This window comes from Polypterus senegalus, chromosome 8, assembly GCF_016835505.1.
Source record: "Polypterus senegalus isolate Bchr_013 chromosome 8, ASM1683550v1, whole genome shotgun sequence".
Lineage (NCBI taxonomy): Eukaryota > Metazoa > Chordata > Cladistia > Polypteriformes > Polypteridae > Polypterus > Polypterus senegalus.
The window spans coordinates 163,107,667-163,135,065 of NC_053161.1; the positions used below are offsets into that span (position 1 = coordinate 163,107,667).

The 27,399-nt window shown below is 39.6% G+C and overlaps 2 protein-coding genes and 1 pseudogene across 6 annotated transcripts in view; 2 read left to right on the plus strand and 1 right to left on the minus strand.

Moving 5' to 3' along the window:
- The window catches only part of LOC120533251 (zinc finger protein 501-like), a 45,694-nt gene extending 44,732 nt beyond the window's left edge, over positions 1-962 (minus strand). For both annotated transcript variants that reach the window (XM_039760043.1, XM_039760042.1), the window contains exon 1: positions 661-962. The gene's annotated coding sequence lies outside the window, so the exon portion shown is untranslated. The remainder of the gene's footprint in view (positions 1-660) is intronic.
- Positions 963-1,613: 651 nt separating this feature from the next.
- LOC120533326 (gastrula zinc finger protein XlCGF49.1-like) lies at positions 1,614-26,520 on the plus strand. Of its 4 annotated transcripts, none has more exons than XM_039760176.1 (3): positions 1,614-1,712; positions 6,087-6,461; positions 20,372-20,597. In XM_039760176.1, exons 2-3 carry the CDS (start codon positions 6,125-6,127, stop codon positions 20,503-20,505), a joined length of 471 nt encoding a protein of 156 aa, XP_039616110.1. In that variant the 5' UTR covers positions 1,614-1,712; positions 6,087-6,124; the 3' UTR covers positions 20,506-20,597. The 4 variants fall into 4 exon arrangements, with proteins under 4 accessions (XP_039616110.1, XP_039616111.1, XP_039616108.1 ...); XM_039760177.1 differs by lacking the exon at positions 20,372-20,597 and adding an exon at positions 17,820-17,857; XM_039760174.1 differs by lacking the exons at positions 6,087-6,461; positions 20,372-20,597 and adding an exon at positions 25,150-26,520.
- Positions 20,918-25,242, plus strand: LOC120533661 (annotated as a pseudogene).
- Positions 26,521-27,399: the final 879 nt, after the last annotated feature.

Consider the following 27,399-nt stretch of genomic DNA (forward strand, 5'->3'; position numbering starts at 1 on the left):
ATTTTAAATTGTAGTTGTACCCCACGTTTTTTTCTTTTGTATTCTGAATATGAAATAGTAAGACATTACACAGGTTTGTTATATATTCTAGAAATAAGTAACCTAAACGATATGGTTCACATAAATACTCACCTTGCTTAACTGGAAAAATCCAAATGCACCTCTCAAAACTCAATGGGGAAAATGAAACCTAACCTTTTAAAACTGAAATAAAATTCATAACTAACTTACGTGTTTCTCCAATAAACTGTTTTCTTTTTATTCGATGGATTTTTAACACAGTGGGTGCTTTTTGACTGAACTTTCTGTAACCGCAGCTGTTTTACTCTCTTCAATAAAAATGCAAATAATCAAAGCGTGATTTGTTCGAGAAGTCGTCACCTTTTCGATATCAAAAGGTTCAGCAATCTCACGAGAAACATACGGTACACCTTTTGTATTAAACACCGTGTCTGGCCGCTTCGAAGCATAAACAGAACTTAACAGCATGACTTCAACTGAACCGCAGGCAGAGTATAATAAATAGTTGTGCACGACACAGAGAATTAAGTCGAGCAGAGCCTTAGACTGCACTTGCATGTGTTTCAAGTCTCGTAACACTGAATGAAACGAATGAGAAAATCCAACATCCATAAAACCGCAAAACTTGGATCGCCTTACCTCCTGCCTCTAAGTAAAATGATAAAAACCAATCCAGGGCTTCTTGTTTGCAGCTCTTAAGCGAGAGAGGTACACGAGGAACGCGTCAACTTGTGTTCGTCGCTCTTGATGACGTCACAAGACACGTCGCGTTGCCTGCTGTTAACGTGCACGCCCTCGCTCTGCTTTACATAAATCTGTGCGCCACCTCTTCCCATTTCTGTCTCTGTTCCTCTTTAAAAGGATAAAATAAATCCTACGAAAAGTCATTTGTAAAGTGACGTAGATGCTATAAAAATATAATATGCGTGAACATTTTACTTTAAAACAGGATGCTCGCTCTTTTAGTGATCCATATCGCAATATTCAGAAAGCGTTTAAAACCGAAAAAGTTCCATTCTTTATTCTAGTCTATACATTATATTTGCATAAAACATTCGATTTTTATCATTAGTCTCTATAGGTTCTCCAGAACATGACAGTTTTATTAAAAGTGAGCCCTGAAACAATCAACAAATAAAACGGATAAACTCTTACACGAATGGGCGGATTGTTTAAAATAAACGTAGGGCGCACTGCCTCGTATCCAGCGTTATCTGTATGGAGTTTTCACGCTCTCCTTGTGTTGGTCTTCTCTTAACATCCCCTAACAAGAGCAAGATAGGTTAACTAGCGATTTCAGACATTGTGTGTGAAACATTTAGAACTGTTTTGCAATAGGAAAAACAGAAGCGCTTCTAACTGAAAGGTTTCGAGTCTTATTTCAGTACACGAATAATACACATTTTAAAGAAAGGGCGAGCTCACAATATTAAAGGAAAATAAAATAATCGCGAAGATTATCGTTTCATAGCGTCTACCTGACTTTTCAACAACGTTTTTCAAACTTTGAATAGAATCCAGTATGGACCATTGAACAAGTGCGCATAATCGGTATGCCGAGTGACGTCATCAAGGGCGACAAACTATAAAGTCGGCGCGCGCCTATCACATCTGAGCACTTGGAACTACACGGTGGAATTTTGTTGAATGCGTTGGGTTTAAAAATGTACTACATCACCCAGAGGTAGTAGGTAAGTAATCTTATATTTCGGGCTTTCGCTTCACGAATGTGCGATTTTTGATTCGCTCAAGTCAGAGTTACGCTTTAAGATTTCATTCTCTCCTAAAGGGCACATTCATGTCCTTAGACCGTCTTTATTTGTCAACCGCTCACTTCAGTTCGTTGAGTCTGATTTCTACTTCAAGCAGCCAGTGATCGACACTAAAGTTAATTCCTTGCCGTATATTCCTTCATTCAGCGTCTTCATGGAATCACCGGACTGTTTTGAGTTTGAGGAGGAGGCGATTTCTCAGAGAAATAGCCCTCTGATGTCTGCATTTTTAAAATTTATTTAGGAGATTGCAATACGTACATTAACATACTGAAGCCGTTGTGTCAAAAAGGCCAAAATACAGTATATTGTAATGTGCAGGCAGCCACTTGCTGACAATTGTTTGAAGAAATGAGGGGGCTGGGAGGAGATTATCTTTCTCCTATCTAACATTCAGAAAAGCACAGCTTTATGATTTTTACATTTATAAGCCATTTAGAAGTATTTGTTTTTGCTATAGACCTAAATGCTTAACTCTGTTTTGTTTATTTCATTATATGTTGCAGTTTGCTCCTGGTCCTGGAGCATGAGTAGTAGGTTAAGGCTTAAGAAGGGGTAGAAGCACAGGGTGAAATCAATGAGGAGTGAAGCGACTAAAGATGACGGACAGTGATCACAATTAAACTTGACAGATATGCAGTTGCAGCTGACATTGGACAGCTAACCGGGCTTTCTTAAGTGCTTGTGGTATTAGTGATGTACTACTCAACCCAAAAGAATGAAGCCAAGAATAGTAATCCATTTGTATTGAACTTATAAGAGAAATTAACTCAGAGATGCCATTACAGCCACAAATCCATTTGTGCTTATTTACATGGGTTGCTACAATATTTATAAATTTATAAATAGAAATATATATATATAGTACACCCCCAAAATTGTGAAAAACTGCGAATTTTGGATGTGGTTAAAAAAAAAAAAGGGCTATTTTCATAGTTTAAACCCTAAATATGCCCCGAAAACACTTTAATTTCAAACTCGGCTTAATACATTACCTAAAAATAAAGAATGTAAAGGTAAACCTGTATACTGTACTGCTATGTGTCCCGCAGTGCTAGAATGCAAAATACCAATGTTACCGCTATATGTACTGTAATTCATGCAAGCGCGTTTTCATTTTCAGAAGCCTTAGACGATGCAGCTCGTTTCAGTGGCATCTTGGGGCTTTAACCCTTAAACTGCCACATACTTGGAGGTTAATGCATCCCAGGACACCAAATACTTTTTGCTGCATTTTAAGTAAATTTCACAATTAACAAAGAAAAAGTGAAAATTTAATGGAACACATTTTTTTTCATGCAAAGAGCATCACAATTACTGCAACATTGATCATTTTACACACTGCTAATGAACTGTAAAAACTATTTATTTAAAAAACTACTGGAACAACATGTACAAAGTGTAACTGGCACCATGGATGAAACTCAATAAAACACTGAGCCAACTGTGCTTGAACTGGCTGTACGCAAGCAGACAGAAGTAAGCGCTGATGCTTGCAGGCTAGTTTTAGTGCAGCGGCTCAATCCCAGGGTGAGGCTGCAATGCAGCAGGGCGTCATGCTTGGGTCACAGAATTGCACAGAAACACAGGAGATTGTAGAGACAGGAACTTTATTCAATCACTTCAAACAAACATGTCTCTTTCAGAAGTAAAAGGAGCTCAGTATGCAGTTAGTTATCGATTAAACAATAGACAAACATCATAGGGGAGCAGAACCCCCAGCAGGAGCAGAGAATGTCTGGGGGAGGAGAGAGAAACAAAGCAATCAGCCAAAAAGGACAGGTACTGTTCATGCTTTTGAGAGAGAGAGAGAGAGAGAGAGAGAGAGAGAGAAGCCACAATCGAGAAGACGGTAATTTATTTAGGTTTTATGGTGGAGATTCCAGGGACGCACCCGGCCTTACAAATAGAGACAAAAACAAAGCAAACCAGTAATCAAACAGCAAATAAATAATGTAATGTAATGAAAACAAATTAAATTAGAAAACAACAATATCATCTCTGTTCCCCTTACAGCGATTACACATTAAATATAATAAAGCATAAACAAAACACACACAGTAAATCATGAAAAAGTTAATGAAAAACGGCAATGGATTAAATGTAATGATGAAAATGGATAGTCCAGAGATCCGCATGTTGAATGGGAATGTAAAGATAGTCCTACCGGTAGTTCCTGAAATGGTGAAGATGGGTGGATGGATTCAGGAGTGCTCCTTTTATTCTTTTATTTTCAGGTGGCCATGAATCCACTTACAGTCCTCATGTACACAGGCAGACTACAGACAATCTAGACACACGAAATGATCCAGAACAAAATGAATACGTACAGGTAACCCAACAGAAGGCAGACAGACAGGAGCTTGAAACACAAATTACAAAAGCTTTTTTTTTTTTTTTTTTTTTTTGCTTTTGGTCACCGGCCCCCTTTTTATATGCCGTCTGACATCCTTTGACCTCAACAGCCCCAGCACCCTCAGCAGAAGACCAATCGGAGCCACTGTAGGGACTTTCACCATCCCAAGTCGCGGTTTTCTCTACAGCTGCTTCCTTTTCTCTCTACAGTACAGTATTTCCATGAAAAAAGCTATAAAAATTGCGGAAGATATTTGCGGTTTCCGCTAACAATTATTAGTTAGGTTCTAAGGAAAAATCCGCAAATGACTGAGGCCGCGAACTCTGAACCGCGACTTTGCGGGGGTCTACTGTATATATGAAGTCTGCATGTTCTCCCAGTGTCTGGGTGCTCCTGTTTTCTCCCACAGATATGTTGGATAGGTGGACTGGTAATGCTAAAAAGGCCTACTTGTGTGTTCATGTTCACACTGTGTTGGATTGGTGCCCTGTCTGGAGATTGTTACTGTTTTCTGCTCTGTGTGTGCAGGGTGGAAAGATGGATGGATATACAGTATTTGTAATGGTGCTGACTTAATTAAGATGATATTAATTGCTCAGCCTGTATCCGTATCAGCTGGCATACTATTATTTAAATGAGCAGCTTCAGGGCCAGTTAGGGGGAAGCATATAAAAAGGGAAGTCTTGCCAAAATCATTAGATATGCATTCTAATACAGCTAAGCAAGTCATCCTTCTCAGGACAGTGAGCTACCTAAAAGAATAATGACATGAGTGTGAATCCTTTGGGTCAGGGAGGGCAAGCTCTGCGCAGTAACAGAGGTAGCATTAGGAGACAACTTTGAATGCGACCCCCAAAAGTGCTGAAAAGACCCAAACATGTTTTTGCTATGCTGTGTGGAGCTGTCTTATTGGGTATTTTACTAGACATGTACACAAAACAAGTTAATGCATGTTTAAGTATTTGGGGAGGAAAATACTCTGAAATTTACAAAGCCTTTTATCATTATGAATTTTTCCACTTCATAGCTGCCGTTTGACTTTTTAATAATGCAGAACTCAGTATTCCTCCCCAAAAAAGTTTTTTTTTCATCATCTTGATAAATTGAATTCTTGTTTACTACAGTGTGTTTATTGAATTCCTTGAATTTAATTATCTCAGGTTTCATTACAATAACTTCAAAGTGGCAGAAAACTGGCATGTAGCATGTGATTGGTCCTACTCTTAACATAGTGCCTTAACAAAATCATTTCAGTTATCCAAATTATCTTCAGGTTTTTGATATTTAAAGCATAATTTGTTCCTTGCTGCTAAAATCTGAGATAAAATTCCAACTGTTCATTATGTGTACAGATGTCTGATCTCTGCCTTTGTTGCATTTTTACTGTTTAGCTCTGATTTCTTGATGCTAATCAGTTCTGTTTAACCCTCTACTGTGATATTTACTTTATAAAGCAAATTATGGTGGCAACTGTTGTTAATGTTGCCATCTAGACAAATAATTTATTGATTTCACGTTGTAAATCTGCCTTAATATATCCCACACTGCTACATTGCTTCCACTAAGTTACATCATAGAAATTCACAAAGTATATCTTAGACTAAAGATTGAAGCAAATCTTGTGACCTGCCTTACAGCACTTTTAGTTTTAAACACAGTTTATTTAAGTCAAGTGCTGTATACTGGTGGGTCGCATCTGCTTGCGGTAGTTCTCCACATGGCTGTAGGACTTTCACTCAACACTTCTAAGTTTGTTTTACACTTGATGATTTGATATGCGGAGTAATGAGTGGCTGTCCACTTCCTATGGTGTGATTTCTCTAAACCGTCTGACATAATGTAAAACATATTTGAGAGGGTGCTATAAAAAGAAACTAAAATATTATTAGTTCTGAATGGTTTAATGTTGATCGAATTAAATCATGTTCTTTTAACAGCAAGAAAAGAAGCACTTGACAGTTACTTTAACATCAAGATGAATGTGAAAGAGGAGACGTGTGAAGCTGACATAAATGCCATGGAGATAATGACTGTATGTTTTAAGGAGGAGGACAGTGATTGGAAGTCTGCCCACCCTAACCAGAAGAGTCTCTGCATTAAGGATGAGGATTATGAATTGGTTACTGTGGGCATTAAAGAAGAGAATGGAGAGATACCTGTCAGCGATGAAACACGCACACATAAAATAATGGAGCATGTGAAGCACAAATTGAAGTCTGAATTATTGCAGTCTGACACAAAGAGGACTGAGGAGATTTCATCTGTTATAACTCGGGAAGATCAGCTACCACCTACAAATCAGTCTGAAGAACGTAAGTGTAAAATAAAGATAATCATTAACTTTAGAGTCCGGAGTATGAGCCTGAAAGGAAGATGTAATGCTTTTTATGTGAAATCTGTAAATGCAGTGAGGTTTAATATTGGTAGTGGTGGTCTTTTTAGTTAGACTTAGTATTGTTGACTATATCTCCTAAGGCAGGGGTGTCGAACTCGAGTCCTGGTGGGCCGCAGTGGCTGCAGGTTTTCATTCTAACCCTTTACCTAATCAGTGACCAGTTTTCACTGCTAATTATCTTCTTTTCCCTTCATGTTAATAGCCCTGATTTTAAGAATTCAGTCCTCTGAATTGATTCTTTTCTTCATTAAATGACAGCCAAACAGAAATGAGATGTGAAACAAGCCAAAAGATGACCAGCTAAACTGGGATTTCAAACTCCAACCAATTTCACTCCAACCAGTCTCTTAATGAGAAACTGATTCTTGCAGTTAATTAAACCCGTTATTTAATTTCACAGCTTGTTGCTGCTCTCATTCTGCTACAGCAGACATTTCTAAAACTGTTGATTTTTCTGTTTTTTCTAAGAAGACTGTCAAAATGTTTGGGTGACCTGAGAGATAAACCTTACTGAAACTTTCACCTTTCTTTATTTTGTGATATTGTGTGATGAGCACAGTTGAGCTGGTCAGGTGGCAGCTTGTTTTGTGTCTCATTATTGTTTGACTGCTAATTAAGGAAACGGAGACAACTAAGGGGCCAAAATCATGTTAGTTAAAACAAAGGGAAAGGACGTTAATTAGCAGCAAAAACAGCTCACTCATGGTGAAGAATGTTAGAAGAAAAACCTGCAGCTACTGCGGCCCTCCGGGACTGGAGATCAACATCTGTGCCCTAAGGTGTCAGTTTCAAGTGCATATACTGTATGTTCAGGAGAAATGCATTTTATGAGCTTGGGAATGCAAGTATAGGAGAGGAGGCCAAACTCTAACTTTTTTTTTTTTAGTTTCACTTTTTGTCTAAAGGTCACCTTGACCCTTAAGTATTCATTTTTACTTTCACTTCCAAACCTTGAACTGTACAAAACAGGAGTGTAAGGTTAATTGGAGGATCAGGGGAGAGAGCATGCACATAAACTAGTGTAAAGTAGGTAAGTAGGAAGGAGATTCAGGGTAGCACTGTAATCCAGTGAGCTCCATATATACAGAGATGGAACAAAGGCCCTCCATCCCTAAATTGACCAAAGAAATGAGCATTTCCTATCTTCAGAATACCAATGGCAATCCCAGATAACTAACATGGTGTTCATCTTAAAGCCTCTTGCAGGGATCTAGCTATAGACAGAGAGAGCCAAGCTTCCATTTGTCCATTTCTGCTTCTCAGGGGAAAGTGGATGTGGCTGAGAATTTATTGGACTGATATTTTAAATATATCAACTGAATACACAGAAGAGCAAGTAAGAGTTCATTTTGGCATTCTGCTTTCTGCTTCTTTTAAATAAACACTTTTCCTCTCCTCAGATACATTAATAATTGTTCCATTTTTACAAGTTGGTGTTCAGTTAGTACAAAAGATTTATTACTGTTTACCAGGTATTTTTATCTTCTTGATGAAAGAAAGAAAAAAGCACAAAGCATTTACACAAACAGACTGGAAGCAAAAACAATCTTCCAGCTATGTCAGGTTCTGTGAATTTAAACAATGGAATGAGCCAGTCCCATACCACTGTTTTGTGGCACTGCCAATGTGTGTTGTTTGAGGCACAGTGTTTCAGTTGTTAGTACTGCTCTCTCACAACTCAGATCACATTTTTGGCTACAATAATCAGTCCAGCATAGTTGGTAGATGCTTCTTAAAGAACCATTATAATCCACTCAAAAGTAGCTTAGTTCTTCCTGTATTTCATGAAGTTTGGCAAAGTTTCTGAATAACCTTTATGGCACAATAACAATTCAATACATTTATGGTCACTACAGTATTTTGATTTAATAACCTTCATGTGGGAAAAGCCTGACTCACATAAATAAGTGGAGCCGAATAATGCAGTCAAGGAGCTTTTGAATTCAGCCGAGTGAAAAATGACGACTGTCCGATTAACTGCAATTTTAGTTCCCTCTCCTTTCTCTTTCTCTTTCTCATATCGCTTTCCAGAAGGAAGTCAGTTTCATAGTTTTTATGAACAGTTCGAAAGTGCCTTTCCACATTTTCCTTCTTTGGAATAGCAATGATGGATTGACAGATCAAACGCACTTCAATTGTGACATTGTAAGAAAAAAAATCCTCTTCCAATTCCACATCCAGCCCATACCCTCCCCAAACAATTTTTTTTCTAAATCCCTTCTTTAGTCAATATAAATTAGAAGGCTAACTAGATCACAGCCGGAGTTTTGCAGTAGCTCATGCATTTGATCGTGAGTGTGGGATGACCAGTGTGTTAGAAGAAAAGAGATCTCAGACTGGCCGCTCTGTATGTCAATCAAGTGGCAAATGCTATAGGCAGGATATGTGATAGACTAACATTTAAAAACATTTTTTGTTGGAATGCAACGTGATCTACCGGTCAATCGCGATCAACGCATTGGGCACCCCTGCTCTAGAGCATATCTCCACCTCTCCAGAGTCTCCTCAACCCACTCCCTACTCTTGCTACAGATCACAATGTCATCAGCAAACATCATAGTCCACATGGACTCCTGTCTAATCTCATCTGTCAACCTGCCATCACTATTGCAAATAAAAAAGGGCTCCGTGCCAATCCCTGATGTAATCCCACCTCTATGTTGAATGTATCAGTCACTCCTACCTCAGATCTCCCCACTGTCACACTTCTCTCGTACATATCCTGTACAGCTCCTACACACTTCTCTGCTACTCCTGACTTCCTCATATAATACCACAACTCCTCTCGAGGCACCCTGTCATATGCTTTCTCCAGGTCCACAAAGATGCAATGCAACTCCTTCTGGCCTTCTCTATACTTCTCTATCAACACCCTCCGAGCAAACATCGCCATGAAACCATACTGCTGCTCACTAATCATCACCTCACTTTTTAACTTCCACTACTTTTTCCCATAACTTCATTCTGTGACTCATCAATATTATCCCCTCGTAGTTACTACAGCACTGCACATCCTCCTTATTCTCAAAAATCTGTACCAGAACACTACTTCTCCACTCCACAGGCATCCTCTCACTTTCAAAGGTTGCATTAAACAATCTGGTTAAAAACTCCACTGCCATGTCTCCTAAAAACCTCCATGCTTCTACAGGTATGTCATCTGGACCAACGCCCTTTCCATTCTTCATCCTCTTCATAGCTGTCCTTACTTCCTCCTTGCTAATCCGTTGCACTTCCTGATTCACTATCTCCACATCATCCAACCTTCTCCCTCTCTCTCATTCTCTTCTTTCATCAGCCTCTCAAAAAACTCTTTCTTTCCATCTGCTCAGCACAGTCTAATCGTTTGTGAATATGTTTCCACCTTTATCACCTTTATCACCAGTTCAGTCCTTTTGTCTAGCCAATCAGTACAGGTCCTTTCCTCCCTCCTTAGTTTCCAACCTCTCATACAACTCATTATACACCTTTTCTTTATCCTTTAAGCCTTCAGCTTATGCCTTATGTCCTTGTAGTCTTGTCTACTTTCTGCATCTCTATGACTATTCCACTTCTTCGCCAACCTCTTCCTCTGTATACTCTTCTGTACTTCCCCATTCCACTACCAGGTTTCATTTTCCTCCTTCCTCTGTCCAGATGTTACACCAAGCACCTTCTTGCTGTCACCCTTACTACTTAATAATAATGTTTTATTTATCTAGCGCCTTTAATACACTTAAGGACACTTTACCATCCAATAAACACATTAACAAGACATTAGAAATTACATACAAGAAAAGGAATAATACTCATCGAAAAGATGCGTTTTTAACAGAAGTTTGAAATTAATAATAGATTTTTCCTCGCTAAGACTGAGAGGAAGAGAATTCCAAATTTTAGTGGCTATCACACTGAAAGCTCTGCTCCAACCCATAGTTACTAACCTGTGTTTAGGTACAGTGAGTAAGTTAGCATCTGAAGATCTTAATGCACGGGCAGGAGTGTAAGGAAGCAGCAGCTCAGACAGATAATGAGTGCTAACCCATGAAGGGCTTTAAAGCTGAGGAGAATAATTTTATATTTGATTCTTGAAGAAACTGGTAACCAATACAAATCATAGAGGACAGGAGTGATGTGAGCAGATTTTTTTAGTGTGTGTAAGTAAACGAGCAGCAGGATTCTGAACATACTATAATATATTAATACATTTAGTCAGGAGGCCATAAAACGAAGCATTGCAATAGTCCAGACGGGTAGTGATGAAAGCATGAAGGAGTGTTTCAGTATCTTTCACACTGAGGAAAAAATGCAGATAAGCAATGTTGTGAAGATGAAAAAAGGCTAATCAAAGATGACACCCAAATTACGGACTGATGCTGAGGGTTCAACCAGGATCCCATCAATGTCAATTTTTAGCCCACAAAGGGTAGACAGGACAGATTTGGTACCAACTAATAAGATTTCTGTTTTATCAGGATTGAGTTGTAAAAAATTATCTATCATCCAATGACTGATTTCCCAAATTCAGTCAGTCAGTGCAACAGGTGAAGATGTTGCAGTTGCATCAACACTTACATAAAGTTGTGTGTCATCGGCATAGCAGTGGAAACTTAAACCATACTGACAAATAATCTTACCTAATGGGAGCATATAGATGTTAAAGAGGAATGGACCTAGAACTGACCCTTGAGGGATATCTTGTGTGAGTTAAGTAGTGGCAGATTTGTATTCCCTAATGAAGACGTAATACTGGTGACCACTGAGGTATGATGTGAACCAAGAAAGAGCACCACCAGAGATACCAATAGCTGAAAGTCGGGACAGTAAAATGTTATGGTTAACTGTATCAAACGCTGTGCTCAAGTGAAGAAGGACTAGAATAGCGGCCATCCCAGAATCTGTGGTTATAAGGAAGTCATTGGCTAGTTTAAGTAAAGCATTTTCAGTACTATGTAGGGCTCTGAATCCAGATTGAAAAGACTTAAGCAGGTTATGCAAATTTAAATAATCATCGAGTTGAGCAGCAACAACATTTTCTAAGATCTTAGTCATAAATGGAAGATTAGAAATTGGGTGATTAAAATTTTAGCTGTAACAGATCTGAGCCAGGTTTTTTTTTAAACGGGGGTTAGGGTTACAACAGCAGTTTTTAAATCACTTTGAACAACACAGGTGCAGAAACTACAGTTGATAAAGTGAGAAATGGGGGCAGAAAGTCTGTCAGTGCAAGCCCTAATCAGTAAAGCAGGGGCAAGATCTAGGTGACAGGTAGATTGATTTCATTTATATATTACTTCAGCAATATATGTTGGTGTAGTAGGGTTAAATTTAGATAAATAAACTGTAGATTTAGAAGTGTAATCAGTGAACAGAGATGAGGAATGGTTACTAGAGAAACTTTGATATATGGTCATACTTTTTGACTGATGATAGTCCAAAAATAGATTACAGTGCTCAACCGAGAAATAAGGATTTTAACAGCAGGTTGACAAAGTCTGTTAACTGTATTCAAAAGAGATCTCGGGCGACAAGTACCAAAGTCAATAAGAGTGGAATAGTACTTTGAATGTGCAGCCGATAAGGCACATCTGTATTCCTTCAGGTGTTCGGTGTAAGCCAGGGCGTGAATAGCCAGATCAGTCTTCTTCCAGAGTCTTTCCAAGCGGCAACCAGTTTGTTTCATGGTATGCATTTCTGCTGTAAACCATGGAGATGTCCATGTAGTAGGGACAACCAAGGATTTAATAGGTGCATAATAATCCAAAATTTGAGAGAATGTGGAATTATATATAGATAAAATCTGCATAGGGCAAAAGACAACCCAGAAACATCATGGAGACAGGAAGCACCAACAGACATAGAGAAGGGTAACTGATCAATGTTCTTGATATTACAATAGGTTCTTTTAGATATTAGACTTATTTTAGGGAGGGGATAAATGAAGCTAAATTCGATTAGCTTGTGATCAGAGATACCAATAACAGCATCAGATGTACAGTGGAACATACAAGATCCAGAGTATGGCCCTTAGCATGGGTTGAAAAACCAACATGCTGCACAAAATTGAAACAATCCAGTATTGAACGTAGCTCACAAGCAGATGGACAGTCAGAATCCCCATTAATATTAAGGTCACCAAGTAAAATAACAGCAGTAGACATGCCACAGACAATAGTGTGTATTTCATAAAGTTGAGAGAAAAAATCCAGCTGAAGCTTAGGAGGTCTGTAGATTAATATAATGTGGTGTGAAGCCTTTCCAGTTATTTTAACAACCAGGTATTCAAAAGACGTAATGCTGTGAAAATCATCAGCGGTTGCTTTAAGACAATCACACTGAACCACCGCCAATCCATCACCTCAGCCCGTCAGATGGGGTTTAGACCGGTAACTGTAACCAGCGGTGGATAAGCAGATTTAGTTGTAAGTAATCACCTGGATTTTGACACGTTTCTACAAGGAGCAACATGTCCAGTTTTTTAGAAGTTAATAAGACATTAAGGAAAGTAATTTTATTAATTGATGATCTGCAGTTCATTAGTACACAGTGGAGAGTTAAGTCAAATTGTACTCCTTGGTTACTCAAGTCTGGCATTTACGGCAGGTGTCTCAGCCAATTTGTCTGCCTACTCCATTGTCTTGCAGATAGTCTCTTTGGGAAAAAAAAAATTTAACAGACCAAATCGTGGAAATAGTGGCGGCAGATGCAGAGGTAATATTAAAATGACGCAGAGAGGAGCGGTGTATATACCGCGGATTAGCAACGCCATGCTTCATGCATAAGCCGTAAGTCACCGTGTCTAGTCTGAAGTGCATACGGTAAGCGCATACTTGTGTTGTAGAGTAGGAAATCATCTTCAGAAAAAGCAGTAACAGCTACCTCCACGTTAGCCAGAACCCATAAACTAACTCCAATTGAGCAGAAAACAAAGTCAGCTGAGAAAGTCTTAATCCCAGTCAACTAAGAATGTAAAGACTTACTCACCAATCATGTTGGCTCAGGCAGAGTACAGAGGAGAGGACTTGTGGAATATAGACAATGAACGGAATAACACTTTACAAAAGCTCCAGTATGAGTCCAGTGAGAATCCGTCCATAAAACATAAAAACCACAAGCAAGGCAGAGGACGTAGTAACAGCAACAAAGCAAAATGGAGCAGAAAGACACCAGTGAGAAGCGGCAGCCAGATCGCTCATAGCATACTCTTATCCAGAACCGGAAATGTCCTGAAGTATACTGTATGTGTGAAGTATTCTGCTGTAGTTGCCCAGCTATCTGGCAACTCTTCACTACCATCCAGTGCCTGTCTTGCCTCCTTCCTGAACTTAATCTTGCAGTCTTCCTTTTTCAACTTCCACCATTTGATCCTTGGCTCTGCCCTTACTGTACTCCTCTGCTTGATCTCCTGTGTCATCATCCAGACCACCATCCTATGCTGCTTAACTACACTTTCCCCTGCCACCACTTTGCAGTCTTCAGTCTACTTCAGATTGACCCTCCTGCATAGGCTATACTCTGCCTGTGAGCATCTTCCTACACTGTCCATCCTTTCATCCAATTCACTCCAGAAATCTTCTTTCTCATCCATCTTACACCCAACTTGCAAGGCATATGCACTAGCAACATTCATCATCACACCTTCAATTTCCAGCTTCATAGTCATCACTCTGACTGACACTCTTTTCACCTCCAAAACACTCTTGGCATACTGTTTCTTCAAAATAACCCCTACCCCAATTCGCCTCCCATCCACACCATGACAGAACAATTTAAATCCACCTCTGATCCACCTGGGCTTACTACCCTTTCATTTAGTCATTTGTACACACAATATATCAAGCTTCCTTCTGTCCATCACATCAGCTAACTCTCTCCCCTCATCAGTCATACTGCCAACATTCAAATTTCCTACCCTCAGTTCCATTCTCCTACCACTGGATACATCTCCCCCTTCTTCTTCTCCTTCTTCGTCCAACAGTAGCCCAATTTCCGGCAACACCCTGTTGGCTAACAGTACTGGTGGCAATTGCTGTTAAACTGTGCCTTGACCGATCTGGTATGGAAATCTGTATTGTTGTCTGCATATTGATCTGGAAAATTTTACACCGGATGCCCTTCCTGATGTAACCCTCCCCATTTACCCAGGCTTGGGACTGGCACAAAGAAACACAGTGGTTTGTGCATCCCCTGTGACTGGGTTGTCTAAAGGACATCCAATGGTCAAAAATACGAGGGCCGGTTTTCACCCTTGTCTGTGAGCAATGTTGCACTGTGATTTCAGTTTCAGCACCTGTTAATGAAGTTAACAACAGGTGCACTAGAGGGGCAACAATGAGACAACCCCCAAAACAGGAATACTTTAACAGGTGGAGGCCACTGACATTTTTCCCTCCTCATCTTTTCTGACCATTTTTTCACTAGTTTTTAATTTGTCTACAGTCCGTGTCACTACTGGTAGCATGAGACGATACCTGGACCCTACAGAGGGTGTACAGGTAGTCCAACTTCTCCAGGATGGTAGACTCATCAATACATGCCATTGCCAAATGTTTTGCTGTGTCTCCCAGCACAGTCTCAAGGGCATAGAGGAGATTCCAGGAGATTACTCCAGGAGAGCTGGAGAGGGCTGTAGATCCTTAATCTATAAGCATGACGGGTATCTGCTCCTGCTCCTTTGGGCAAGGAGTAACAGGATGAGCACTGCCAGAGCCATACAAAATGAACCTACAACAGACCACTGGTGTGAATGTCTCTGACCAAATGATCAGAAACAGACTTCATGAGGGTGGCCTGAGGGCCCGACATCCTGTACTTTTCACAGATGAGAGCAGATTCACTCCGAGCACATGAGACAGACCTGAAAGGGTCTAGAGAAGCTGTGGAAAATGTTGTGCTGCCTGTAACATTGTTCAGCATGACTGGTTTGGTGGTGGTTCAGTGATGGTCTGGCTAGACCACGGCACCTTGACTGCCTATGCTGGTTCAGTGGGTCCTAGGTTCCTCCTGATGCACGACAATGCCTGGACTCATATAGCGAGAATATGCAGGCAGTTCCTGGAGGATGAAGGAATTAATACCACTGACTGGCCCCCACGCTTGCCTGACCTAAATCCAATAGAACACCTCTGGGACATTATGTTTCAGTCCATCTGACGCCGCCAGGTTTGCACCTCAGTCTGTCCAGGAGCTAAGTGATGCCCTGGTCCAGATCTGGGAGGAGATCCCCCAGGACACCGTACGTCGTCTCATTAGGAGCATGCCCCAGCTGACCACATCCCATCCCTCAACCCCTCCAACCACCACCTATGTTGTCAGGCATGCATACAAGCAAATGGGGGCCATATATACTAACTACGAATTTTAGTTGCTGCATTGAAATTTTGACAAAATGGACTAACCTGCCGCGTCATATTTTCTGTTTGATTTTTCTGGGTGTCTTTATATTCAGCCCTCTGTAGGTTGATAATTTTCATTTCCATCAAACAATATGGCATCCTTTCGTTCTTAGCAGATTACCCAGTCCATATCAGTATACTGTAGATATCCAGCATTTGATTTTTTTTCCATTTGAGATCTGATGTGTTTTCAAAGTGCTCCTTTAATTGTTTTGATCAGTTTATTTAGAAATGTTTGTACCCTTCACCCTCTATTATCTGTGTACTTCATCAGCATCTCCACATACAACTCTCAGAACATTTCCTAATCACTTACTTCCAAACAGTTCTGTAGGACCTGATTACCTTTCATTTTCCCCCTTTTCCTGATATTTAATGGACTGTGTGGTGAAGCACAGGCATTAACTCATAAGGGTGTGATCAGACTGACTATAAGAGTTGGTGTTGCAGAGCTGTTTGCTTCATTAACATCAATTGACAGCAAGTCTAAAGAATTTATTTCATGTAGCTGAATGCAGAGTACATGTCACATAGATGGACAGTCCCCAGAAACTGCCACAAAGGCACTGTGGTGCTGTCACTGCATTGGCAGAGCGTGAAATCCACTCAGAAATAAGAGAGGCATGCTAGTGTGGATGTAGATCACCAATCTGCTGTGGAACTGAAGTTGACTTTGCAGCAATCTTCAGGTTGAAATGCTGATCCTGGAATGAACAGATGATAAATGAAATCTTTAAAGATTAGTTAATGAAGTTAGATACAATTTGCTCAAATAAGTACAAGAAAACCAAGTAGATACAACATGTATTTATATAGCACATTTTCATACATACAATGTAGCTCTAAGTGGTTCACATGATGAAGAAAGTGAAAAAAGACTAAATAAATAAGAATTAAAAAAAAAAAAAACCCAGACGGCTGGAGGAAAAAAATAAAATCTGCAGGGTTTCCAGGCCACGAGACCACCCAGCCCCCTCTAGGGCTATGCAAACACCAAGAACCAGAAAAAAAGAGGAGTGAGAAGTGGCAGACAGGTGCACACATTGTACTCTCAGTGTATGCTCAGGTTTCCAGACACTGTTGTTAGCCTCTCTTCAATGACAAATTCTCTGTTTAGTTTATGTGGCCAAGATATGATCTTGTTTTTTTATTATTAAGTTCATTATTCATTAACATTATCTAGCAGTATTTTCTTTCAGAATCATTTTTGAATATTCTACTGGGCCAAAGGCACAGTAACAGGTCTCCAGGGCTGAATTTCTGGTTATTACTCCTTTAAGATAAGGTGTATGCAGCAACTGCATCCTTTTTATGTGCTTCTTTTTATGTAGGAACACATTACATCATAAATTGAAAATAATTGCAATTTAAATCGCAAATGTTATATCTTTAAAAGATCATGCGTATACTGTAATTTGAAAAAAACTTTATTTAATATTGTGAATGAAAGGCAAAACTGAAGGTGTTTAGAAACTGAAGCATTTTTGTGGGGTTTTTTTAATTATTATTTTTTATTATTAATTTTATTACAATCCATACAAAGCAATCAAGTTTTTACAAAAAGAAAAATTGAGTTAAGAACAGATCGATCCCCACCCCTGACAGAGAGAGCAAGCCAAACGGCTTAAGATTTAAGGCTTGTAAACATACCTAAATTAATAAATTCTCTGTGCTTTATGAACTTATTTTAAAATATTACTGATTAGATCCTGCCATGTTTTGAAGAAAGTCTGTACAGATCCTCTAACTGAGTATTTGATTTTTTCCAATTTCAAATAATATAACACATCGGTTTCCCACTGACTTAAAAGAGGAGAGTTTGGGTTCTTCCAGTTTATCAGAATGAGTCCGCGTGCCAACAGTGTAGTGAATGCAATCACAATTTGTTTGTCTTTCTCCAGTTTAAGCCCCTCTGGAAGAACCCCAAACACAGCTGTTAATGGGTTAGGAGGGATTGTGAGTCCAAGGCTGTCTGAAAGGTAATTACAAATTTTTGCATTTTTGTGTTTTAGCACTGCAAACAATCAAATGCAGTCTTGTGGAAAAATAGGTACGCCCCAAGATTTTTTTTTTTTCTTTTATAATATAAAAACATCTAAAGATTTGATCTTCATTTAAACAGTGTCTATAGATAAAGGTGATATAAGAAATACCATGCCACAATTACATATTAATTTTGTTTTCCAAAACCAGAACATTACTATGTCATTCAATGGGCCACATTTAAATTTTGTAGTTCATTGTATAATTTAAATAAACAAATTTAAAGTGGTACAGTCCTACATTTGTCATTACCTTAAATACCTAAAATTAGAATCCGGTGTAAATGGTAAGAACATCATAAGAGAGGATTGTGGAAAAAAACATTCTTATTTAAATGTCAGACATTTAGTTTAGGTTACTCTTTGTTAATGAAGTGTGTGTATAGAGCTCTCAGAGGCCTTCAGAAAGAAGGTTATAGGTGCATAGGTTCTACAAAGATCTCCAAACAATTGTAGATCTTCTAGACAGTGATTTTCAAGTGGAAATTTTAAACAACAGTCAACTTTCTAGATCAGACTGCCCCAGTATGTTCAGCCCTAAGTATCTATCCATCCTTTCATCCATTGTCCAACCCACTATATCCTAGCACAGGGTCATGGGGGTGTGCTGGAGCCAATCCCAGCCAACACAGGGGGCAGGGTGTCAACCCACCACAGGGCACACACACACCACACCAAGCACACACTAGGGACAATTTAGGATCGCCAATGCATGTCTTTGGACTGTGGGAGGAAACATGAGCACCCAGAGGAAACCCCCGCAGATACAGGGAGAACAAGCAAACTCCAAACAGGGAGGTCCCAGGAAGCGAACCCAGGTCTCCTAATTATGAGGCAGCGGCACTACCACTGCACCACCATGCCGCCCCCAAGTATCTAAAAACCTCAAAATTTCATAATGATACCTACAGGTATTATCTCTTGCCACAGTTGAAGTTAAAGTGAATGAGTCAATCATTAGAAAGAGGTTGCACAAATTAGATTTATATGGTAGGTGTAACAGGAGAAAACAGAAAGAACATCAGGGCAAAACTAAAGTTTGCCCATGAATACCTAGGCAAAGACCAGGTCCTGCATGTATAACGCAGCGCATAGAATTCACACTAAAACATGGCATACCAACAAAAGTGCATACACACTAAAAAGTCCAGGTGCATAAAACTCTGCGTACGCCAAGTTCCATGCACTTCCCCTTTATAAATCCCAATAAACGTCAAATTTAACACATGTGCATGCACCTACAGCCCCTCCCTGACTCCTCCCAGAATTTTACATATTTGCATATTTCAATATGAAATAAAGATGGAAATGTACTCACAAGTGAGGGGAGTGTGTTGAGCAGATGGTTAATGAGCAGCAGTAGGGTTTTTTTGCCAAGAATGAGCACCACAGATGAAATGTTTTCTCTGAGGGTGTTGATGGAGAAGTATAGAGAAGGCCAGAAGGAGTTGCATTGCATCTTTGTGGATCTGGAGAAAGCATATGACAGGGTGCCTCGAGAGGAGCTGTGGTATTGTATGAGGAAGTCGGGAGTGGGAGAGAAGTGTGTAAGTGCTGAAGAGCTGAAAAGTGTGTAAGAGGTGAAAAAGAGCATGCAGGCAGGGTGGAATGGGTGGAGAAGAGTGTCAAGAGTAATTTGTGACAGACGGGTATCAGCAAGAGTGAAAGGGAAGATCTACAGGACGGTAGTGAGACCAGCTATGTTATATGGGTTGGAGATGGCAGCACTGATCAGAAAGCAGGAGACAGAGATGGAGGTAGCAGAGTTAAAGATGCTAAGATTTGCACTGGGTGTGACGAGGATGGACAGGATTAGAAATGAGGACATTAGAGGGTCAGCTCAGGTTGGATGGTTTGGAGACAAAGTTAGAGAGGCGAGATTGCACTGGTTTGGACATGTGCAGAGGAGAGATGCTGAGTATATTGGGAGTAGGATGTTAAGGATAGAGCTGCCGGGCAAGAGAAAAAGGGGGAGGCCTAAGAGAAGGTTTATGGATGTGGTGAGAGAGGACATGCAGGTGATGGGTGTAACAGAACATGATGCAGAGATCAGAAAGATATGGAAGAAGATGATCCACTGTGGCGACCTCTAATGAGAGCAGCTGAAAGAAGAAAAAGAAGCATATTTCAATATGAAAATCAGTTTAAATAGCTCCTTACGTTTAGTGTTTTGTTAAAAGATGGCAAAAGGACCTGGGGAAAAAAATAATTTCAGCAAATGTGAAGTGGAGGCAAGGAAACACATACTATTTGTTGGCTTAAATGATGGTTTAAGCAACAAAAGGAAGTTATGGAGTGACACAGAGTGGCAGAGACACTCAAAAGTTCAAGTTCAGAAAGTCGCACAGTGCCCAAAATAAACAAAAGAAGTGGTCCGATATCAAAGTCGCAATCTCTTTATTCTGTTTCAGACATTTTTACAAAAGCTGACCTCCGTGCCAAGAAGATGATGATGGTACTGCTGTGCTCAGCCCATCTTCAGAAGCTGGGTGCCCACACACTTCTGCCTCAGAATCCACTAGGTGACCATCTGGCTGTGTGCTGACAGACGCTGTTCTAGAGTCGCAAAATGCAATAGTGGACACTGTAAGGCATGTGGTCTATGAACTAAAAAATATAAGGGCTGTACTAAGTAATTTTGACCACAAATTAAATGGATTAGTGAAAAGATAAATACTGCATCTGCTTACCTATTTTTACATTCTTCAAATTACATTCAAATGAAGTTTTAACTCTTTCCACTTTGGCTGATCATTTGGTGGTGCCATGATTGCGTGCTACATTGTGCAGCACAGTGCATGTGACACACTTATGTGCACTATAGAGCAGCACATTAATAGAATGAAAATGCTTTCTGTGTACATACGCAAAGTAATTCTCTGAAGGTGCCTTTATAGTGTAGTGTCAGCAATAGTTTTGACCCAGTTATAATTTAAGGTTATAAAACAATAGTTAGGGTCAAAACAAAAATCATAAACACACTTTGAGGGGCTTCTCTCTTTGCCTGTGTGTCTCCTTACCTGAACAAACAAAACAAACTAGAGAAAAATCTGACAAGCTTGCTCCCATCAGGGATGTCTGGGAAAGGTGGGTGCAGCTCCTTCCACTGATGTTGAACCCAGGGCCAGAGGTAACAGTAGATGAACGTTTTGTCCCTTTCCGTGGAAAATGCCCTTTCCGGCAGTACATGCCTAGTAAGCCATGGAAATACGGCATAAAAATTTGGGCAGCCTGTGATGCAAAAACCAGCTATGCATAGAATCTGCAGATTTACACAGACAAACATGCAAGTGGCATTCCTGAGAAAAATCGAGGAAAACGTGTAGTCCTCGATATGACTACTGGACTGTGGGGTCACAATATCACATGTGACAATTTCTTTACCAGCTATGACCTTGGACAAGAACTTCTCAGGTGGAAACTTACCATGGTGGGCACAGTAAAAAATAAATAAACCTGAGCTGCCTGCCGAAATTTGCAGATGAAGGACAGGGCTCCACTTTCTTCAAAATTTGCTTTTACAGACACCACCACAGTTGTTTCATATTGTCCAAAAAACACCAGAGTGTGATACTTATGTCCACTTTTCACAAAGACGCAGCTGTGTCATCAGCAAGCGACAAAAAGCCCATAATTATCTTGGACTATAGTAAAAACAAAGGTGGGGTGGACAACCTGGACAAGCTGACTGCCACCTACACTTGCCAGAGAATGACCAGGAGATGGCCAATGGTTGTGTTTTATAACATTCTAGATGCGTCTGCATACAATGCATTTGTGTTGTGGACCCAAATTCACCTAGGGTGGAACTCAACCAGAAAAAACAAGCGGAGAATGTTTCTTGAGGAGTTAGGAAGTTCCCTTGTCAAGGCACACATTGAGCGAAAGGAACGGGTGCCCTGGGACCCAGCCGCTGCAGCCTTGGTCAGACAGCTGCAGAGCTCATGTAGCACTCCTTCCACACCGTCAGCAACACAAAGAGCATCAGTGCCAGAATCCTCTTCGGCCAGCACTGCCTCAACATCAACCTACACAACCACAGCCACAACCCCGCTGAGGCCACCTGATTCTAAAAGAAAGAGCTGTCAGGTCTGCCTTAGCAGTAAAGACAGAAAGACAAATGTACTCTGCTTCTACTGCAAAAAATATATTTGCAAAGAACACACTAAAAGTGTCACTTTTTGCCACACATGCATCTAAATGCACATGCATGTTCTTGCACACAGACGTTTTTTGAAACTAGTGCCTCATTTCTATTGGTTTGATTTGCTTGATTGATTGTTTGTTTGACCTTACAAATCCACATTTTGAGATTTACTTGTTTAGCTCTCCATTTATATTAAAGTTATTTTTGAAAATACTTTTTTGCCTTAATCTTTGAAATAAATATATATGGGTCAAATTTGTCCCATAACACCATAGATGTTACTATAGTAATTAATATTATAATAAAAAAATATACAGACCCCCGTGACCCTGTATTCGGATTCAGCGGGTTAGAAAATGGATGGATGGATAAAAAATTATATATAACAAATATATTTATGAGATGTGTTCTAATACCTCTCAGTAATAGTCCGGTAACATAACAACCTTTTTTTTTTTTATTTAATTCTCTTGAGGTTCATTTAATCATTTTTTTAAAATTGAAAATGAGAGGTATGCTGTTAAAGTAAAAGCTTATGAGGTCACAGCAAAAATATTAAAAACATTCTTTTAATGGACAAGGAAGCGTAACAAACTAACCAAGAGGTAAGGAAAAAAAATTGGATGATAAATAAATAATTGTTTTGAGGGTAATATGGCTGATTAAAGACACGGGTCAAAACTGACCTGTTAACATAAGAGATAGTAACAGAAAGCTAACATAAGAGGAAGGTTAAAAGGACTGCTTGCCTTTTACCACACTAGTTGGAAACAGCACCTGCAACAGTGCAGAGTTGCCATTTTATAGGCTCTCCTGCTATAGAGAGCCTATAGATGTAATGCCAGCTCATTCTTTTTGTGATTCATCCCAGGCAGATGGAATTTGTCTTGCACCATGGCAATAGCAATGTGCATGCAGTTGACTGCTCCAATTACATTTGGAAAACTCGACATTGTTGCGAATTGCGCTTTAATGTTTCCTAGTTCCACCACAGTGTTGGGATATCTTATCTATCTGGATGACAAGCAGATAATACCATCCTATACAGCTGGCATAGTGCGAGTCAATGATGTTTGTGAAATACCCGGTCAGTTAGCAAGTTCACGTTGAAAAGCTTCTGTGGCTAAAACCTGAAAGTGGACAGAACTTGCAAAGGAGCAGATAGAGCACAATACTTCAAAGTCTGCCTTTGCAAAGCTGACACCAGTTCAGCACACAGCTTCTAGAGGAAAGCTCTTGGAAATCGAAATAAATTTAGAAGCCAGACATCAGCTATAAATGCGCACTTTCTTCTAATTCTTCCATTTGCAATGACTTCTAACAACGCTAAAACAGCTGTGATAGTTGGAACAGTTTGGTCTTTCCATGCACCATTATATTGTTACAGAATGATTACAATCAATTGAATTCAATTTGTAAACAATATGCAAATAATTTCAGTGTATTTCTTAAAGCTGTCATCATGGTTGTGAATATGAAAAAAGGGAGACCACACAGAAACAGTAGCAGTGCTTTGATGCTGGGTGCCTCCAGTTTGCAAAACCAAGCAGAAACGTGTGTTCACATGATCCGAAGCTGCCGTGAAAATCTGTATGGCTTTACGCTGTTTATTTTTTATACATGTCAAAATGAGTGTGGAAATGGGCATACACAACATTTTTGTGCATATGCACTGTTTATACATGATGCCTGAGGACATCTGAAACAATGTGCTCTGCACAAATGATGCAAGATACTCTTTTTTTTGTCCGCAGTTCCAGAAGTTATGTTTGGGGAAACCAAAGACAACATTTGAAAAGAAGGACCTAATATCATCTGTAAAGTAATTGCAGCAATGTTATAGTTTGGGTCTGCTTTGTGCATTATACCAGAAGGGGTTTAAAAGTGACAGTGAACCTTAACATACCAGTTAATCTACCAAGAAATATCTGAAAAGAAAAGAAAAAAGGATGGTTCTGGAATATACCGAAGTGTGGATCTGAATCCCACTAAGATGCTGTGTGGTAATTTGAAACAGGCTGTGCACTCAAGACATCCCCTCAAACATTGTACAGCTGAAAATAAATTCTCCATGTGGGATATGGTAAAACATTCTCCCAGTCAATGTCAGAGACTGCTAGGCAGTTACAGGAAGTGCCCATTTGAAGGGGTAATACCAGCCATTCATGCCAAGGGTTGACTTACTTTTTCCACAACAGGAATGTTCTATCTGTTCATTTTTAGTTGAATAAATTATTGCAAAGTCAAATTATTTCCCCAGTTACATCATACATTAAAATGCAAAAAACTTCAATGAGGTGTGCTTACTTTTTTACACAACTGTATATAGAGCAAATAAAGTAATCTGTTTTTAGTTTGTCACGCTTGGGACACAGATTTGCACAGAGACACAGGAGGTCGTAGAAACAAGAAGGATTTTTATTCAAACACTGCAAACACATGAGCTTAAACGTGCTCCATGACAAGTCAGAGATGACAGTTCCGCTAGGAGCAGAGAGAGATAAAAGCAAACAATCAATTCCAAAACTGACAGGCGCTGCGCAAGGCTTATAAGTCGGCGGAGTACCGCACGAGGCTTGTATTACGCGTTATAGTGCAAGGATAAGGAACAATGTGAGGGTGGTAGTCAGTGTTTCAGGGTTTGTGGTTTTCCCAGGGGCGTCTGTATCTATTTGGGGTGCGATCAGCCCTCCAGCTCACAAGTTATGTGAATTGTAGCAGTGGAATTAAAGTTTGATTTATAAAGACATGATTATGTTCTTTTAAGTAATGTACTGGTTACAGCTTTGAAATTCAAACCATGAGATTATGAGTTTAAATCCTAGTACTGAAACTGTGTGACCGAGCAAGTCACTTGACCAGCTTATGCTCCAATTAAAAAAACAAAAAGAAATGTAACCAATTGTATCATAAATGTAAGTCGCCTTGGAGAAAGGTGTCAGCCAGATAGGTAAATGTAAAATTAAATGGTTCCATATTTTCATATCTCTTTCAGAAAAAGCTCATATTTACATAGACCTGTTGATCATTGTGTTTCCACAGATCTACCAGATAGTCACAGCTTCCACCAGTCTGCCTCTCCTCAAACCTTTCTTCAGTGCAGACCACAACAGGCACCACATGAGGACAATGTGAAGAAATCAACATCTGGATCAGAGATTTTTACCCCAGCTTCTTTGCAGTATAGATCTTCAACTGCTGTGCAACTAACAAGTAAAGACACTATTAACAATCTACAAGGGGTGCACAGCACAAGTAAAAATCTCTGCCAAGATATGAAGACTAATTTTAAACACAAATTTAGATATAACAATGGTCACTGGAGTCATACAGGACAGAGACATTATAGCTGTTCTGACTGTGACAAACAGTTTTCAAAGAAGAGCAGCCTTCTGGTACACACAAGAACTCACTCAGGAGAGAAGCCATACTGCTGTTCTGATTGTGGCAAACAATATTCATCAAAGAGGAGTCTTCTGGTACACACAACAATTCACACTGGAGAGAAGCCCTATTGCTGTTCTGATTGTGGCACACAATTCTCATCAAAGAGGAGTCTTCAGACCCACATAAGAATTCACACAGGAGAAAAGCCCTATTGCTGTGCTGAATGTGGAAAACAAATTTCTTCAAAGAGAAGTCTTCTGGTACACACCCGAACTCACACTGGTGAGAAGCCATATTGCTGCTCTGAATGTGGAAAGAAATTTTCTTCTAAATGCAGTCTTCAGACCCACATAAGGATTCATAATGGGGTGAAGCCATACAGCTGTTCTGAATGTGGACGGCAATTTTCACGAATGAGCCATCTTCGAAGACACATAAGAATTCACACTGGAGAGAAGCCGTATTGCTGTGCTGAATGTGGGAAACAATTTGCAGACAGTAGCGGTATTCTAAAACACACAAGGATTCATACTAGTGGGAAGAGTGTGAGGACTACATACTACAATAATGGCAAACTTAATAGAATGAAAACAAATGTGGTACAGGAATGTGTTGTTGCTAAAGATGGAGGTTCACTCCTGTAATGACAATGTTTAAAACAAACTATATGGAGAATCCACAAATGAAATGGTTTTACTGCTCCAAATGTAGCAAATCCTTTTCTACGAGGAGCCGTTGCCAGAACCATGTAAGAATTCACAATGGAAAGAATCTGTCTTAGTATTTATAATGTGGTGATTCTCCTGTTATGTATATACAATTTCACATTGAGCAAAATCATGATACATTCTCTGAATGAAGCAGATAATCATGGCAGTTTGGTCGAAATCTAACATCTTATTAAAGAAAGAAACGTCCTGTAACAGGACAGTTCAGTAATCAGACAGGAGATTACTCCTCAGCAAATTGCCTTGGAGGGAGCATTCTTCAAAAGCAGTCTGTTACAGAATAGTCAGAGAAACAAAGAAAAGAGGTTCATTTTATAAACTGTTGAATTTACATACAGTGTCAGTCAATGCATACATTTTACTCTGGTCTGTTCATTGGTTTACACCCAAATGATTTACAGTATATAAAATAAAAGTCTATCTTTATATATAATATGCTACCATGGCTGTTAGTTTATTTGTCCAGGATTTTAAATCACCTGTAGCTTGCAAACCATTTGAAGTATTGACCTGAAATTTGACACACATATACCATGCAACACCTACTATCTGCTTTCAAGGTTCTGATTGACCTCCAAGGTTATTTCTCTTTTTATTTTTATTTTATTTTATTGTAGAATCAACTCTCGGCAGCGGCCATGCGGCGCATGCGTAAGGCCGGCGTACTCATCCCAGACACATTTGCCATCACTTTCCCTACCTCTTCATATCTTAAATCATTCTTGAGACAGATTGAAGACTTAACTGCCACCTTAAGTGAAAAATTAAGGAAAATGTACTAAGTAATTGCAACATAAACACTGACTTAATCAGTTTTAACCCGAAAAGAAGCCAACAAGAAAAGAGAAGAAGTGGGCCGCTAAGGTGGAGAAAAGAAGAGCGGCTCAGCATGCAGCAAGCACATCAACCTCTGAGCAAATGAATGCTAAATGTACGGAGAAAGAGTATGAAAACTATAAGTCAATACTGGATTTAATTTTCAAGGAAAACATTAGAGAATGTTTTTTGTTGATAGAAACTAACAATCCGACTATGCCAGGGGTCCTCAATCACGGTCCTGGAGAGCCGCAGTGGCTGCAGGTTTTTGCTCCAACCCAGTTGCTTAATAAAAAGCACTTATTGCTAAAGTAACACTTCTGCTTCACTGTAGTGATTTTGAGCCCTTATTGCTTAATTT

What these genes read in the sequence shown, in the direction of transcription:
- LOC120533326 (XM_039760174.1), top strand. Translation starts at nt 25,383, where the DNA reads ATGAAGACTAATTTTAAACACAAATTTAGATATAACAATGGTCACTGG.